The 19325-nt window shown below is 38.8% G+C and overlaps 1 protein-coding gene across 1 annotated transcript in view; it reads left to right on the top strand.

Annotated features, from left to right (window-relative positions):
* The window catches only part of LOC132885450 (butyrophilin subfamily 1 member A1-like), a 192108-nt gene extending 175417 nt beyond the window's left edge, over positions 1-16691 (top strand). Inside the window, exon 8 of the mRNA XM_060920131.1 lies at positions 16052-16691. Coding sequence (XP_060776114.1) covers positions 16052-16599 — 548 coding nt within the window. The 3' untranslated portion in view covers positions 16600-16691. The remainder of the gene's footprint in view (positions 1-16051) is intronic.
* Positions 16692-19325: the final 2634 nt, after the last annotated feature.

The raw sequence follows: 19325 nt of genomic DNA, 5'->3' as shown, positions 1-19325 counted from the left end.
GAGAGAAATCTAGTCTCTGTTGGTCTTTAACAAGTGCATCAGAGTCAGGTTGAATGTCTGAGGTGGAGATGCGAAGCACAGCTGGCAGATGATCATCAGTCGATTCTGTGTAGGAATCAGATCTTTTTTTATTAAATTCAAACATAAACAGAATTATTTTATATTACAACATAAAATCACATCTCCTCTGAAAATATAATCTAAAAAGAAAACTTATCAAATATATACACAAACACAATATTTTTAAAATGGAAAAAAAAGCAAGGGGTTTATGAAAGGTTAACTTCTGCTATGAATGTGTACAGTATATCTGCATGGGGATTATTTATATATTTCAGACATTTTTGTAACAAGGACAGTTCATTCTTAAGAGCAGGCCATGAAGGGAGGGATTTGGCATATCGACACTTGTGTATGTAATATTTTGTAAAAATAATGAGATTATTCACCAAAAAGTAGGAATCAGATCTACAGATCGGCTCGGGCTCCGACGCCTGCTTGTGACGTCACACTATGTGATTTGGCTGGACCATTTGAAGGATGACGTACAAGTTTGTGGTTGGTCTGGACAAATTACGGAAGTAGTTATCGCGGGATTAGGTTTCGTGGGATTTCATGTCATGTTCATGTCGCGCGCATTGCGTTTTTGTTGAACACAACTTCAAAATAAAAGCACATTCAGTCCATGCATGAGGTAAAATTAGAAAATACGTTTATTTTGTAATTTCTAATCAGAGGTGGGTAGTAACGTGCTACATTTACTCCGTTACACTTACTTGAGTAACTTTTTGGATGAATTGTACTTGTAAGAGTAGTTTTAATGCAGCTTACTTTTACTTGAGTATATTTGTGAAGAAGAAGCGGTACTTTTACTCCGTTACATTGGGCTATATTCTGCTCGTTACTCGCTACTTTATTTTTACTGATCCATGCGATGCGTGGTCTGTTTATGTTTTGTCGAGACTTCCAGCAGAGGCTCTGTCACATGACCGCATCTCACCAATCACATGTAGCAGCCAGAGCCATATGGCCCTTTTCCACTACCCTTTTTCAGCTCACTTCAGCTCATTTCAGCCCGACACGGCTCGCGTTTCGACTACCTTAGAGCAGCACGACAGCTCGCTTCAGCCCTGCTTAGCACCCAAAACTCGCACGGTTTTGGAGTAGGGCTGAAGCGAGCCAAACCAAGCCGAGTGGGGCTGGAGGCGTGAGCAGACACTCCCCTGTGCACTGATTGGTGAGGAGGAGTGTCCTCACATGCCCACACACGCCCCGCGAGCACGCTGGGATCTGTAAACACCGTAAACCCGGAAGAAGAAGAATTACGAATTACGAGAATTTCTGAAGCCTTATGCACCTTGCCTCATCTATACGCTCTTGCCAGTATCTGTTGGCATTGTCGGTGACAACAAGCCACAGCACCAAGACCAGCAACACTAACGACTCCATGTTTATTGTTTACTATCCGGATCGTGAGACGACCGCTTAAAAGATCACTGATGTCACTGTTTGTGCCGCCTAACGACATCACGTGACGTCCACCCACTTTCGCTAACTCCACCCAATGTGTCCACCCACTTCCAGCCAGCACGGTTCAGCGCAGTTGTAGTCGAAATGCAACTCCAACAGCCCCACTCAGCTCGACTCAGCCCAACTCAGCACGGCTCAGCCCAACTCAGCCGCATTGGTAGTGGAAAAGGGGCAATAGTGGGAGGAGCTATGGTTTAACTCCGTTTCGCCAATCAAACAGAGCCAAGCCGCCGCGCGCGCCCGCCCTCGCACACAATTCCCACGGCAAGACCAGTCCAGGTGGAAAAGAGCCCGGAAGCAGAAGAAAAATGGCAGAGACAGCGGCCAGCGTTTCTCATCAAGCCGAAGAGGCACACCCCTGGCCACACATACAAACCATGTTCACTCTCCAAACAACAACAAATAATAGTTATGTTATGCGGTGTCACAATGTGTCTCCCCAAACCAGTGGACGTTTCAGCTTATAAAAACTCAACGTCGAATTTGAGGAAACACATTGCGGTCAGTAGGCTGTGCGCTTTTGGCTGTCTTCGTAGGTGGACGTTAGCCCTGTTGTAACATCATAAATAACCAGGGTTTCCCATACATAGACCATTGTGTTGTGCAGCGCCACACAATCAGACTCGCGATTTTGAAAAAAAAAAATTTCCGTTGCGTATCGTTCCGTTCATTCATAGTGCTCTTTCTTCTCATTCACGCGCGCGCACACAGAGACGGAGAGGCGTGTCCACAGGCCTGCCGGTGTGCATATACCCGGACTGCAAGTAGGCCTGTTAGGCTAATTAAAAATAACGCAGCCTTCCTGATTCGCCTCCGACCCCTTATTTTATAAGGTAGCCTACGTCATGCTCGTGATGAGCTTTATCATAGCCTCCTTGGCTTACAGGAAACGGACATCCCTGAGTCAGGCTATAAACCAGTTTTGATGCAGACAGCAGCAGCTTGACGTGAGGAACCGGCCTTATTGCATTATCCCGTTTATCCCGCTTCAGCAATCACTTCCCTTACGATAGGGCACTGGAGTTTTTTTTTTCAAGAAGCCACGCAGAATTAAATGTTCTGATAGGGCATGCAGGCTTTGCACCAATTAGGGTAATGCTTTTTCATTATTGTTAGTTGCCTTGGTGTTACCTTAAGTGGTTTCTTACATCTAATTATGATATTTTGTTGTTACATTATACTATTTATTTCATTTTAGTATTGGTTGAGGTAAGTGTTGAGTTCAATATTTAAAATAAAAACCTCCAGCTTGTTTTTTGCAATTTATTCCTTGAATGTCAACTAAAGAATGATTGAAAGATTGCCACCAAAAAGGCAAAAAACTAAGGTAAAAACCAGAGATGCACCGATTGACCAGCTGCTGATCGGAATCGGCCTATTTTCACGTGATCGGCCATGACCGGCGACCGGCCGGGCAAAATTAAAATATGCCGATTTTCTGCCAATCAGAACGTGTGTATCACATAGAGATGAAAGTGGAAATACTTGTAATTCGCAACTAAAAAGACTGCAGCTACACGGGCAGCTTGAACATGCTTTCTAGTGCGATTGTGTTGCGCAGAACAGTGTCAGTCCTGCGCGCCTAACGAGCTCTGGTGCGCGCGCCATTAACAACAAAAAAATTCACTATTATATATCCAAATATAGTGAATTTTTTTTTGTGCCAGATATTGGATGTGAAAAGAAGAAAATGTTTGTGGTTGTGTGAATTTCCCATTACAGGAATTAATACGTTAGCCTATTACCAAACATCTAGTTAGATCTGTACAAAGAGAGAGAGAAAAAAAATGCCTTTTTGTAGGGCTGCACGATTATGGAAAAAATGATAATCACGATTATCTTGATCAAAATTGTAATCATGATTATTAATCACAATTATTCTTGATGTTAGGGAAATCACTTAAATTTTATTTCACTATATTCAAACAAACAATATGAACAGCTTTCAGTGCAGAATGAAATTTAAAAGAGAAATTCTTATTTCCAAATGACAAATAAATGAATTTTATCCAAGAAATTACCAAAGGATGAAGGAACTGAAAACTCAATTGCAACAATTACATAGCATTATACTGAGGCCTACAAGTTTTTAGCTAGAAAGACCAGCCTATCAACATGCTCTGGCTTTAAACATGAGCGAAGGCAGGTCACAGCATTGCCTCCAGTGCTAAATAGTCTGTTGTTCCGACATAGTTAGCTTTTCTCTCTCACCTCAATCTGTTACCTACTCTCACGCCATTACGGGGCGAACCGACGCATGTAAGGTTTCATTACTGTGCCTTGGCTTGCTTGCTTATTTAGGCGGAGTAATGAAACCTTACATGCGTCGGTTCGCCCCCTAATGGTTTGGCGGAGTACTGGTCAAAAGTGCTTGATCAGATGCAGCAGAGCTCGCATTTTAAATGGAAATAAATCGCGATTTTCATTTAATTTAATCATGGCAGCCAAAATTGCGATTTTCGATTAAATTCGATTAATTGTGCAGCCCTACCTTTTTGTTTGTTTTACAACCTTGGTTGCACTTGATTCCATTGGAAATTACTCTACAAATACACATTTGACAAAGATGATAGAATGGCTATGGTATAAGTATGACTGCAAATTATTTTTGTATTTTGATACTGAATGAAGAAATGGGTTGTTCTATAAGGCATAAGTTTTCAGATCTAAATAGGCTTATGAAAGTGTGTTCCATAGCAGTAGGCAAATAATATATGAGGGGCAAGTTGTTTTTGTGCCAGATATTGGATGGGAAAAGAAAAAATATTTGTGTGAATTTCCTATTTCAGGAATTAATATGTTAATACCAAACATGAAGAAAGAGTTTACAAAGAACAATGTCTTTTTGTTTGTTTTCAACCTTTGAGGTGTTGAAAATTTATTACTGAAAATCTGGCAGAATGTTCTATTAAAGAAAAGATAAAAAGAAAATAGTCTTTGTGTGTGCTGTGAAGTGGTTTGAAAAAATGAAATCGGAATCGGCCAAAATCGGTATCGGCAGGTCACATTCCATGGAAAATCGGAATCGGCCCAAAAAATTGCAATCGGCGCAAAATTACTCACCAAAATTGAAGTTAAAGTTTAGTTTTTACTAAAACTAAACTTTAACTTCAATTTTGGTGAGTAATTTTCATAAATTTAAAAGACAGGTTTTCCACCAACATCAAGTCCAGCAAACTAATGGCCTGCCCTGTAATGTAAAGTTGGGTCGAGGAATGAAACCAGGCAGGGTTCTGGTAAAAATTGTTTTAGCTGTCTTCTCTTAAAGAACTTAAAAGAATTTAGATTGAACTGAATAATCTCAAATGCTTCTTGTAGCTTTAAAATAGTCCCAGCAGGTGACTCTGAAGAAAAATACTGTGTGTTTGAACACCGCCCGCTGTAAACACTTTGCATACACTCCAATGACCAACTCCACCGACCGCCACGACACCACCGCGCACGACTCCCTCATCGGCACAGTGGAGCACCACAAATTGCTACCTGGTCTGTGGGAAACACCGATATCTGTAAAATACATCGTTTTGTGGAAATGTATTGACGCACTGCGGCCTCAGACGGCAAGATAACACTAACACACACACACCACAGAACCAAAAAATAAAACTACAAAAAATCTTCCTAACAATCACTTTTTATTGATGTGAAGCCAAAAAATGCTCATGAAAATAAGGGTGCTCGCCTAATGTCAGCTCCTCAATAGTGTTACAGTTGTACACAGCTCTGGTCAAAAACTGGGACTGGAAGACTGGTGAAAACTTACTAAATAACAAAACGCGTAACATCGTTTGTGAAATCTCCATTTTTCAAGCTACTGTATTTGTTGTGGATTAGAGGGATTTGTGAAGACTTTAGGTGGTTTTTTTTCTGAGATTTGTTTTATTATTTGTCTACAAGTGCTTGTTCACAAAAGGAAGGGCATTAGCTTGTTAGCTTGACCGCTTGCTAGCAATCCCCACCACCACCCAGCCAAGCTGGGCACTGGCAGCTGGTTAGCAACCTTTCTGCTGGTTACTTCCACTTGCCAACTCCTCTGTGAGATGGATCCAGTAAACAACTTTTTGGGAGATGAAAGGATTAACATCGTTGATCGCATCTTACAGGATTATTTCCAGTCTTTTTCGTACGAGGAGATATTAAGTGTGATGTTCAGCTGCTGTTAAAGCTGAACAGTCACTTCATGGAGTGAACATACATGCGCGCGCACAGGGGTTAAATTGGGATTGGTTTTGTGGGGGGGCTCTGCCTCGTACCCACCCCTGCCCCCGCCGCCCTGCCCCAATATACTTTTTGGAAAATAACCCTCTAATTTGATAACCATATCATATTGCACAGAGATATACACCTTATCTGTGTGTTGTAGGCCTATGTGTGTCTTGTAGTGCCCCCCTACACATTATGGCAGTTTGAATGTAGATTGGTTGGCCAATGTAACAGATTGTACAGGTTGTTGTACATTGGTTTGAAGGAAATGATTAGTGGGGGGTCTGGGGGTCCTCCCCCAGAAGTTTTTTATTATCATACATGTTATTTGCTGAATTCTGGTGCATTTTAATAAGTTGTTAGCTGACTTTACAGAGGTAGGTTGAGCAATATCATGTTAAATCTTGTCACATGCCTACAGGTGAAAAATGTGAAGGAGAAATGTTCAGTGAGAAAATTTGAAGGCTTGCACAATCTTAAACCAAAACAGTTGATTTATTTTGGAGGATAAATGTTAAATATGCCAAAACACTGTCAGTCAAATATATTCATGCAGTGAATGCAACCAAATACAAACAACACTATAACATTGGAAGCATTTATTATTATTGTTATTATTATGTATTCAATTATTTATTTGGCATGTGGTGCTTTTTGTATTGTCTAGAACGTACATAAGATGAGCATATTATAGCAGCAAAATAGAAGCACAATCATTTGAATGCAGCAAAACTTTTGCTGCATTCAAATGATTGTGCTTCTATTTTGCTGCTATAATATGCTCATCTTATGTATGTTCTAGACAATACAAAAAGCACCACATGCCAAATAAATAATTGAATACATAATAATAACAATAATATTTACACTAATAATACACTAATAATATTAACAATAAATAATAATAAATTAACATTAAATTAAATATTAACAATAAATAATAAAACACTAATAATATTGATTGATTGATTACTTTATTCTGAACAATAAAGATATAAAAATTTAAATAAAAAATACAATAATCAAAACATCATCATAAACAAACAGAATAGCGTAGCCACAAGGCAATAACATAACAATGTTCAGAAAGGATTAGGAAGAAGTAATAACTTATCCAATCCTAACCCTCTATACCACCGCTAATCAAATGTCACTTTCCACCATAATAAACTATATATACAAAAGAAAACAAAAGCAATAAACAAAAAAGAAACATACCAACATATCAAAACATACCGACATGGTATAATATCGACCAAATCAAATCATATATACAGATACTTATGTTATGCATATAGACACACATACAATACATATATACAGTACATACATATACACATACCTATAACTATACACTAAATACAAGAAGACCAGTCACAGACTTACTCTCAATTTCATCATCACCTATATAGTCTGCCTGTCCTCATTCTCATATATTTTTATTAACATGTTTTTATATAATTTTTTAAACAGTTTTATGTTGGTACTATTTTTGAGCTCATTATCCAGACCATTCCACAATTTCACCCAATAAATATTGTATATTAACAATACAGTGAACATAATCATTATCATATTTTTTATTATTAAAAACAAAATATCAAATAATACTGAAGAGGGGAAAAAATAATACTGATCTAAATATGTTGTGTTTTTATTTTTAGACAGTATGTGTTTTGCTAAACACATACTGTCTAAAAATAAAAACACAACATATTTAGATCAGTATTATTTTTTCCCCTCTTCAGTATTATTTGATATTTTGTTTTTAATAATAAAAAATATGATAATGACTAGAGCACAAGACGAGTGTTTTGTTTATGTTTGCCAAAGGTAGCTAACTTGAGGCAACGTTAGGCTCAACTTTTGGTCAATCTCAGTAGCTAACTTTAACTGACATCTCCCCCTTCCCCCTGGCTAATTTCTGTCGATAACTGGGGACTATGGAAATTGAACTCGCCAAATGCACAGACAGTTCGTTCAAGCACCTCTGATGGATTAGGATCGTATGCAGGTAAAAGGGGAGACGGTGTACGGAGAAAATTATAAACAAGTCACAACGCTGAAACACAAGCCCAAAAACCCGCAAACCACGACTTCTGATTTTTTTTTTAAAGCGAGCTCACAAAAAAAGAAACCCCAAAGTCGCTTATAAAAAGCGGAATTGGCAACCCACGCAGTGTTCCAGAAACCAGAATCTCTGATCGCAAGTTCTGTTCTAAATAGCTTTGACAGGTCGTCTTGTTATCAGGAAAACTATGATCTCATAAAAGTAATGGGTTTATTGATTAATAAAACGATATTTAATTATTCAGAACTGAAAATCGTGAAAAGGGTTTGTTGCTTTTGATGTGTGCGTGATCATATGCCATCCGCTCCGAGCTTATGTGCCGGGGCTCAGCCCCGGACAGCCCCGGCCCAATTTAACCCCTGCACGTGCACACACACACAGTGTTATGGTTTATGTGTAGACTGCCTTTTTCTTTGTAACCTCTACCCATTGTTTTATGTTACTTTGTAAAGATTTAATTAATTAATATTTAATTTATTATTGTTTTCACCTGTTCCTGACCTAAAAGGTCACAGCTTCACAGTGCAAAATTGAGAGCCAGCTGCTGTTAAAGCTGAACAGTCACTTCATGGAGTGAACGTGCACACAGTGTTATGGTTTATGTGCAGACTGCCTTGAGCTTCTTGTTGTTATTGTTAATACACAGAACTACACACACAGTTTGTGTGAAATATAGATGAAATCTCTGCCTGTTGTGACATCCTGATCAATAAACAAAAGTTACTCGGTACTTGTAGTTTTTTCACTTAGTACTTTTTACTCTTACTCAAGTAATTAATTGGACGACTACTTTTTACTTTTACTTGAGTAATATTATTCTAAAGTAACAATACTCTTACTTGAGTACAATTTTTGGCTACTCTACCCACCTCTGTTTCTAATTAACCTTATGCGGGCCGTAAAATGCCCAGGTCTGCACTAAAACGTCTCCCAACGCAGCCCACACTCCGCTGGTTAGAGTTACACAAAGTCGCAATCCCACTGGGTTTTTAATTCTTCCAAAAAAAAGTATTTCCAAAGAATAAAATGAACTTAAAACAGGTATTATCCTCTTTTTCTCTCCTCGCTCCGTGTCGTCGTGTCTGAACTAAGTCCCGCCCCTCACAAAATCCGACAGGGCAAAAGTCTATCCCAATTTGTTTGACACCTGTCTATCCCCCGCAGAAAACAGACATGAGAAGTTCAAGGTCTGCTCTAAACGTGGGGTATTTGAACACTTTAACAAAAATACAGTTTCCTCTTTTAATGCATAAAATAAATCACATAAGTAATAAATGAGGTGATATTTTATAAACCAGGGCAACCCTACATTGCAGATAACAAAAAAAATACAAAAGGATGAACTAAAATTAGTAGGGGGCTACATTATGATCCCAAAATACCACATTTATAACTTTATACATTTAAAATGATGTGGGCCGAGGGACATTAAAAGGCGTATTATAGGGATTAAATGAATAATTTAAACACATTGTACACACATTACAGATATGAAGATATTGACGCTGCTTCTTTATTGACTTTATTGATCATAGAATTGTTTTAATACGAATGAACACTTCATTAGTAAGGTCACATGACCATATAAATACATGTACATATTCATTTGAAAGATAAAGGACTTACCCACTGAATCTGTGAGCAGTAACTAGTGAATGGTGATGTCAAAGCAATAAGTAGATTTCATTAACTTACCGTATTTACCGGACTATAGAGCGCATCGGCATATACGCCGCACCCACTAAATTTTAAAAGAAAAAAATATTTTTACATTACATTAACCGCACCAGACTATAAGCCGCAGATATATACGTTGTGAATGAGATTTACACAAAGATTTTGTAAATGTTTGTTTACATACTTTGTTTCCAAATGGTGCCTGTAACACGGCAGTAAAACGGCTGATCGAACAAAACAGAAAAGTCATTAATGTTTTTATTCATCCTCCTCCTGTGCACTGAAACCACTGAAGTCGTCTTCTTCAGTGTTGGAGTTGAAGAGCCTCAGAACATCTCCGTCACACACCTTTTCAGTCTCTCCGTTGGTCTCGCTCTCAATGTCACTTTCATCTCGAGGCACAGTTACCGACGAAGTTGCGCTGTCACTTTGATCTCGAGGCACAGTTACCGATGAAGTTGCGCTGTTCTCTCCACGCAGCAGTCCAGCCTTTCGAAACCCCTTGGTGATCATCAGGGGCGTATCACCCGTGGGGGATGCGTACGTTTCATCCCCCCCACTTTTGTTGAAACACAATTTCATCCCCCGCACTTTTGTCAGATTAAAATGACATCATTATGAAAATTATACAGCTACTACAAAATGTGTAACAAGGAAGTAAACTATTGCCATAACGTTAGACAAAAAACAGCCACGCAACGGACTCAACAGTTTTTCTCACCCGACCAATCAGCAGTTGCGTGAATATAATAGCCAGTTTGCGTAGCGTGCCGAAAGCGCTCAATAATACAGTATCTGTCTGCAGAGCCAACACCAGTTTTACCGCTCCTGATTCACCGTTCCAGGTTTGACGTCACATGCGGTGCATACTGTGCCTGGCTCTGCAGACAGACCCTTCTCAAAGCACTTGCGATGCCGTCGTTCAAACAGTTGTCCCAGGTGCCATGCCCTAAAAGATTGTGTTAATAGTAGTTACTAGTTGTAAAGTCAGTTGAGGCAAGTTTTTTATTACGAGTGTGTGTGTGTTTATACCAAGTCTACTTTTCATGCATTATAACTGCTTATCACTTTTTAGAAGAGTTTTTCAGTTGAGATTTAAAGGCATTTCAAATCGAATGAATGTTCAATAATTGTTGTACAGTAATGTTATTTGGCCATTAAGTGTTTGTTGTATGTGTAGTCTATTGCATCATTTTCAAATTTTATGCATTAAACCTTATGTAATGCATGATGCAAACAAGTTTTGTACACGAGTTTGAATAATTAAAGACAATGAAAGCAGGAACTGCCCCGTCTTATTTGAATGCTATACTAAAGAGGTCCTTCCAGGATGCTGCGCTTCTCCAACATGAACTGATTAGCAATGCCTCCTGCTCACACAAAGCGATCCCAGTCCAAACTGTTATGCATGATGGTGTATGATCTATACACTGTGTGTGACTTCTTGGGTTATGTGAAGTTTTTGGTTTTGTTTATATCAGTGTATACCAGTGTAGGCAGCAATACTGACATCTCTGTTATAGAACAGTATCCTGTTACCTAGAATTATCACTCAATACTTTTTGCCTTCACTTACTGAATAATTACATAGCCCTGGCAGTAACAACACCAAAACCCAACATGATAGATCTCTGCATGAAATGCAGAACTTGGCTGGAGTCAACTGGATTTATAGGCTTTCTGCTGTCCTCCCTTTCATTTGCATCCATGGACCATGGGTATGAAAAAGTTCCATATCGGTCATTGATGGTACATCACAGTGTACACGCCGGGCGTGTATATAGCCATAAACCGATTTCTAATGATATGGCTTCCCCATTCCAGAACACCCCCACTTTTGGAAAGCTTGATACGCCCCTGGTGATCGTGGATTCTTTCACACTGCTCCACGCTTTTAGGATCCACTGGCAGGCCTCAGAAAAGAATGCTCTTCACATGCGGCCAGTTTTTGTGAATGATTTCTCGCCGCTGGTCATCCAAGCCTCCCACTCACTTGGGAGTGCCGTTTTAAATGCACGATTCACACTGATGTCGAGTGGCTGCAAAAACTCAGTTGTACCTCCAGGAATCACAGCTGGAATTGAGTTTGTTCTCTTGATGGCTGCTTTCACAGAATCTGTTATATGGGCCCTCATACTGTCCAAAACAAGCAATGATTTTTTCCGGTGAAAAAATCCTCCCGGGCGCTTACTGTAGCACTCTGTCAGCCATTCAGTCATTAGGCTTTCTATCATCCACCCTTTTTTGTTAACTTTAACGACTACGCCTTTTGGAAATTTTTCTTTTGGCATAGTCATCCGCTTGAAAATCACCATCGGTGGAAGCTTCTGTCCGGATGCGGAACAGCTCAAAACACGTGAAATGCGTTCTCTCGTGGCCAGTTGTTTTCATCATAATGGATGATGCTCCTGTCTTGTTAACAGTTCTAGTTAAAGGTACTTCATCCATATTTATTATGATGTCTGGTCCAATGGAATTTTTGGCTAGTTTTGTTTCAATAAGTTTGTGGAAGTTTGCAACTTTTTCTTCGTAGTCGGGAGGGAGTTGCTGACAGACAGTCGTCTATGCCCTGATGGACAGATCTTTTCGTCTCATAAATCTAAAACACCATGACGGTCCACCTTTAAAATCTTCAATACCCATTTCGCTGGCGATTGTTTTAGCTTTCAGTCGGATTTGCACGGTGGATACACCCCGGCCGTCTGCTCTCTGTGTGTTCACCCAGTCCTCAAGAACATTTTCAAGTTTAGGCCATCTGCTTTTATGACCTCTGAAAGCCTTTGTTGTTCTTTGGCATTGAATCAGTTCTTCATGCTGCCATCTCCAACGTCTCACCATTGATTCATTAACGCCAAGCTTACGTGCAGCAGCTCTATTTCCTTCCTGGAGAGACAGATCGATAGCTTTCAACTTAAAAGCTGCATCATATGCTTTTCTTCGTGTACTTTCCACAATGAGGGTGTGAAATATTTTGCGTTCGTGCGTGTCGTGCTGCATGCATTGTCTTCTTTATATTGACCTCTTGCGTCTGTCATGTTTTTGTGCCCCCTGATAGCAGTTAGTGAAGAAAAATCAATAGATAAGCCGCATTGTTGTACAAGCCGCAGGGTTCAAAGCGTGGGAAAAAAGTAGCGGCTTATAGTCCGGTAAATACGGTACTTATTCACCAATATTTTTTAGATTTCATCATTTAATGATGTTCACAAAGCTGCTGTTCAGTAAAATTGTAAATTCTAAAAAGGGAATGTTTTCAGCTCTATAGCAGTTCAAACCTGATGTTAATAGCAACGATATTCAGAAAATTATGGCAGATTTACCTTAAAAAATCAACAAATCTGTCGACTCGGCCGGTTTGACAAGGAGAAAAAACTGGACAAGTTATTTATGGAGTTGGTGAGAAAAATGACAAGAAAAACGTCTGCATGTGCAGCAGTGAACTGTACAAACCGTCAGGTCAAAGGTTGTGGATGGACATTTCACCTGAGTGTTGATAGTGTGATCATTTTTACACGTGTGTGCACAGCGCCGTTTGTGCGGATAAAAGTCGCATTTGTTTGTCACATCATTTGCCAAGTTCTATTTCTCATTGCATTTGTTTCACACATTAAAGGTTACACCATTTACTAAACACTGTGCGGTTTTAAAAAGAAAAAAGCATCAAAATTGAGTTGTTTGTGTCTAAAATGACGGTGAATTATGTGACCAATAAACACTGTTAAGACATGACTGTGAGAATGAAGTGAAAATGGCAAATAACACGAGAAAATAATCCTGTTTCAGCAACTGTCCTAAATAGAAAGGAAATATTGGACAGCCTTTGTGTTTGTATAATCATAATAATAATAGATAGATAGATAGATAGATAGATAGATAGATAGATAGATAGATAGATAGATAGATAGAGCGGCGGCTACAATTATCGACACCTTAACGATATTTTGGCTGTTGCAAAAGTAGGAAAGACTTTCAATATGTAAATTGTGCATGAATAATGACTCAAACTTCCACTGGGGGAAAAAAAAAAGTTGATTCCTGATTACTGAGCGTATCAGATCATGCAACACCGTTCCACAATTATCGACATCCAGATGATTATTTACATTAAAAAATAGTCGGTATGTGATATTAACAAAACAGTTTTTATTGCAAATTAGTTTTACATAGGCTTATATTTAGTACAAAATATCTTTTATATAAATATATGGATGTTGGTGTTTATGTAAATGAGGAAGTAATTCTAATGTTTGTAAACAAATGAACTGATAATGTTGAACCTGTCAGAAAATCTTTTTGTTCCACTTTCTAAGTATTCTCATCGATCACATTTTGTTCGTCATTCATTGTTTGTATTAATTTCTAGTTTTGTAGTTTACCAATAAATCTCAACAGGCAATTGACATTGTAACCGCATGAAAATCCGGGTCAAAGGTCGCATGTCATTCCTCAAACCAAAATATAAAATGTCTACTGATATTGTAATATGTGGTCGATATTTACAACAAACTGCAAAAAAAAAAAAATTCTGAATGGAATCGAAAAATCTGAATATTTCAAGCATGTAATTTTTTATATGTTAGGAATTTAATTCTGCTCTAATTCTATTTCTTGCAATTGGATTCCAAATACTCGATAAACATTCCATTCTGTTATCAATCAGAAAAAAATTACAAATCACAGCACTTTTATATTTTTTTTAAGTACTTCATATTCAACAATGTTACACAAAGATCGATCCATAACAGTTGTAAATGTCCCTTAATTCCACAGGGTGTCGATAATGGTGGACACCGGTGAAGGTGATCACTATTCAAATCATTAGTTTTCTTTTGTTTCAGACATGTAAAAGTTTTTTCCTTTACCTGACATGTTTCGATGGTGTAACTTCCGTCTTCATCAGAGGGTCAATATTGACAGGGAGGTCACACCGTCGAAACATGTCAGGTAAAGGAAAAAACTTTTACATGTCTGAAACAAAAGAAAACTAATGATTTGATTTAATAAGAAGACATAATGAATGTAACATATCTACTAAACAAAAGTGATCACTATTATCGACACCTCACGTGACTCTCAAACATGCATTTAGATACAAAATGGTGACTGTCAAATAAGAGTCAGAAACAAAGTTGGTTTCCACAAGGAGATCATGAAATATCGGTGAATTTGATCAGTAAAAACATGTCCATGATCTTTCCACCATGCTTACCTGCGATGATAACGTCCGGGTTTTCCTCAAATTGCTGATCGTACTAAAAAAATTCCATCTCAGGTAACGAGCTGCGTCATCAGACGACATGATCAAAGGGTGAGGCGGGTCTTCCGATTGATTAATTAACCAAAAATAACTGTTATCACTGAAACTCACCTTTGTAAAATTGTTTTTATTGGTAAATCTGAAAAGGTGACGATAATTATGGACTGTCGATAATTGTAGCTGCTGCTCTAGACAGATAGAAAGGAAGAAAAAATATACGAAAGAGAAAGATCCACTGTATAAGAGAAACTGAAATAATCTCCATAAAAATAATTATAGGAGTAAAAGAGCCGTTCAAAAAAAAAAAAATCAGAGACTGAACTGGAGAAGGGAAAAACCAATAACAGTGAAGCGGAGTGCGATAAAGATCTGTAAGGAATGGGGGAATAAAGTGGAGAAAATGAGCGGAGGGAATGAAAGAGGAAAAAGTCAGGAGATACTTTTCTTGGGGCAAATTTGATCGGATACGATGCTTTGACACATAAACCAAATACACGCGATGTGAGCGGTAAGATGGCGGCCAGGTGGCTTCACTCGTCTCTACAGCAGGGGATGGGCTCTGAGCCCTCCAGATTTTACACAGAGCTCAATGACACACACACACGATTCCACTTTCGCTTTTATCCAGTAATGTTACTCCGACACCAAACTGATGACGTCATCAACTAAATGCCTCCAGATAATAAAATCTCTCACAATGCTGTGTGTAAATAGTTTATTTTGGGAATATTATACACACTCACCTACGAGCTAATGAAGGTGTGTCTCTCTCCTTCTCTCTCCCAGTGCGCTTTTAAACTTACACACACAGGGAACCTGAAAACTGAACAATTACTGTACAATAGTAAAATAATGAGCTCAATGACCTTACTGAAGTCAAAGGCTAAAGAAATTGTGGAATCTTATCAGTAAACTCTGACAACAAAACTGTCTGGAGAAAAGCAGGTGAAAAAGATCCGACTAAAAAAATCCCTCTCAAAATGACGGTGTTGTATTTCACAGGAAAAATCTATTGAGTGTGGAATTCACCCAGCAGAGAGTTTAGACCATGATGCTTTTCAGATCTACAGCAACATGCTGTCTACAGGTTCGACAGTCAGCATTTGTTCATTATTCAGTAAAAATGCTGTGAAAACGACAGACATTTGGAACAGTGTGGACAAGTTTTCTCTTTTTACAAGAGATAATTTAAAAATGTTGAATTATTTAAATCTTCTACAAATCCTCTCATAAATCGGAATGAATCTGAGCCACTGGATGATGATTTAATCTTTTTTACCTGCAAACTCACATCACACACTGTGTTTTTCTCTCAGTGGATGTGACTCTGGATCCTGATACAGCGAATCCCAATCTCATCCTGTCTGCTGATGGAAAACAAGCGAGATGTAGAGACAAGCAGCAGAAACTCCCTGATACAACACAGAGGTTTACTGAGTGTGGCTGTGTTGTGGGAAAGCAGAGTTTCTCCTCAGGGAGATTTTATTATGAGGTGCAGGTCAGAGGGAAAACTGCGTGGGATTTAGGAGTTGTGAGAGAGAACATTAACAGGAAGGGGTGGATTACACTGAAACCTCAGAATGGAGTCTGGACTGTGGGACTGAGGAAGGAGAATCAGTACTGGGCTCTTGCTGATCCCCGTGTCCCCCTCACACTGAGAGAGAAGCTGGAGACGGTGGGGGTGTTTGTGGATTATGATGAGGGTCTGGTCTCCTTTTATGATGTGAAGTCCAGATCTCATGTCTACTCTTTCACTGCTCAGTCTTTCACTCAGAAACTCTATCCATACTTCGATACTTGGCCAAATGCTGGAGGTATAAACGCAGCCCCACTGATCATCTCTCCTGTATTTAAACCTGAATGAATTTTCACCTCACAGATTTAATCATCTATTAAATGGTGAGAATCAAAAGAAATGTTTTACTTTTTCTGGTGAATGTTAGAAATACATTTTCCCTTTTAACCCCTTCAGACCCGCATTTTTTCGGCTGGGCAAAATTTTTTTTTTAAACTGATTCTGACTCCTATCCAACATAAAAACAAAGTGGAATAAACAATTTTTTTCTAACTCATGTTTTTAATAGTATTTTTTCATGTCCGTTCCAATGGACGCCACGACAAGATGGGCATAAAATGTCAGAAAAACTTAGGAAAAATAAGGCTCAGTTTTTCCACATGGTAATCAACCAGGTATGACCTAAACATCTGGAACTTGATGTTTGCATGGCTTTGAGTATGTGTACAGTCTGTGTACTGAACATGTACATGAATTTGATAGGTGTATCACAGCGTGGATAGGGAACAGGAGCCTGCAATAAGAGGAAGAAATGAGGCAATCTGACCATGCACATGAACACAGTAGATGTATGACTGTAGTTAAGAATACCTGAAAAAATCCTTTCCTTCAGTACTTCCAACACATACAGTAGGCTAATGAACTGATAACACATTTACTTGGAATGGAACTGGAACTTGAACTTAAGAAGACATTAGCTTGTGGATGTTTTCATGTATCTTCATTTTCGATGAGCAACCTTGAAGCAGTTTCGGTGTGGCACAAAGCACAAGTGGATGTTGCACTCATCACAGAAGATGTGTGTTTTTCCTGTACAGTATGGCATCTTGCATCTGGTAGCCTCTTTCTTCTCATCATAATTTGGCATGTGGTCAACCATGTCATACTGCACTTCAGGTATAGGCCTTACATCCTGAACTGGTCTCTGAACTGGTCTGTGGGGGACACACGGTTCTGGAGACATACTGGGTCTTCCACGTTTTGCTGCCAAAGTTTTATGGACTCTCACCAGACACTGGGCCACATTCATCTTGAAGTGGAGGAGATCCTGGATGTCTTTGGTCTGGATATTGGCCCTCTTGGCATCCAGCCTGTACTCCAGCCAACTGTTGACCACAACCATGTCAAAAGCATGTGTAACCATTCTCAGGGTCCACTTTTTTGACCGAATTTCTGTACAGTACAGACTGACAAGTTGATCAAGCAGGTCAACGCCGCCCATTGCTTCATTGTATAGCTTAACCACCTCTGGACGGGACACCATCAAAAACTGGGCCTTTTTGTCCCACCGCTGCACTTCATCCATTCTGCCAATGCCCACGAAGTTGGAGGCCATGACAACTGGTCTGTTGTCATACCATTTGACCAGTGTCACCTTACCATCACGGCTTACAACTTCATCACAGCTTCCTTGAGGCTTTTTGGCCATCTCTTTGTCAGACTGTAGAGGAGGCCTGGCAAAGCGAGAGACCCTTGCTGTCCCAGCGGCATGAATTAAAATTTTCTAATTTCTAAACTTACCACCTATCTCAATCCTGGTTTCATCCTCCTCATTTCCTGAATTCAAGGAGTCAAGTTCAGATAACTCTCCATTCACAAGACGTTCAAGGAAGTCTTCGACTTTATACTCTACAAGAACATTATGTACAAAATATATTTAAAATTTTATAATCATGTATAAATAAACTGTGACACCCTAATTTACCTATGAAAAGATTACAGGTGTTTTGTTTCTTTATATACTGACACTAAACATGTGAGTGTTTGGCTAAACTCGGCCAACTCCTGATGTCCATTGCAATGGACATCGGACTTTGAAAAAATCCTATAAATTAATGGTATATGTTCAAAATAACTTCAAATATTATCACTTGTAACAGTTAAAATTATACTGACTTCAAATTTGTTTGGCCAGCATGAACATAAATGTATATTTTTGATTGAAAATGGGCACTTACTCTTCCCTCTCTGCAGTTGCTCTGCCATGCTTGTCTTGTCCGATGTCTGTCACTCTCTCAGAGCATGCACAAAGTCATGACATGATTGTGATTGGATAATCAGGATCCAATCAGTAAATTGCATTGCAGACATCATTCAGTTAAGGAGTATTTATTGGTTTAGAGACAAAAATGTGTCATGACCATTCCAATGGACACAGGGTCCGAAGGTACAGTTTATTTTAATGCCTGGGGTTTGTTTTCTCATCAATAAATAATTTGAATCCTACAGTCTGTTTTTTTACACATTGATTGTGGAAGTTTGTCATTCCGAATCAAATCTGAATAAAGCTGATTTACAGTTCACACTGAGATTTACTGCAGAATTGAATCTGATCAATAAAATGGATGAAGTTCAGCTGCTGATGTCTGTGTAGATAAAACCCAACACCACTGTGTTTCTCCTTCACACTTCATCACACACAAACACCATCAACCTCAGCTTTTATTTACAAACACTGCGTTCTCTTCTTTACATAAATAAATAAACTACATGAATAAATATTTTTGTGATCACTTAGCGCACTCACGTTAGCATTTAAGACCGTTTTTGTTAAATGTTAGCACGCTAATGCTAGTGTCTGAAAGCGTTTCTGTTAACAGTTAGCACATTAATGCTAGTTTGACAGTGTTTTTGTTAAGTTAGCATGCTAACGCTAGTGATTGAAAGCATTTTTCTAACAGTGTGCTAACGCTAGTGTTTGAAAGTGTTTTTGTTATCAGTCAGCGTGCTCACACGAGTTTGACAGCATTTTGTTAACAGTTAACGCACTATCATGTTTGACAGTTTTTGTTAAG

The sequence above is a fragment of the Neoarius graeffei genome, chromosome 1 (genome assembly GCF_027579695.1).
Source record: "Neoarius graeffei isolate fNeoGra1 chromosome 1, fNeoGra1.pri, whole genome shotgun sequence".
NCBI classification, from domain to species: Eukaryota; Metazoa; Chordata; class Actinopteri; order Siluriformes; family Ariidae; genus Neoarius; species Neoarius graeffei.
Note: the sequence above shows the minus strand (reverse complement) of the source record. Positions and strands in the feature narration are given on the sequence as shown.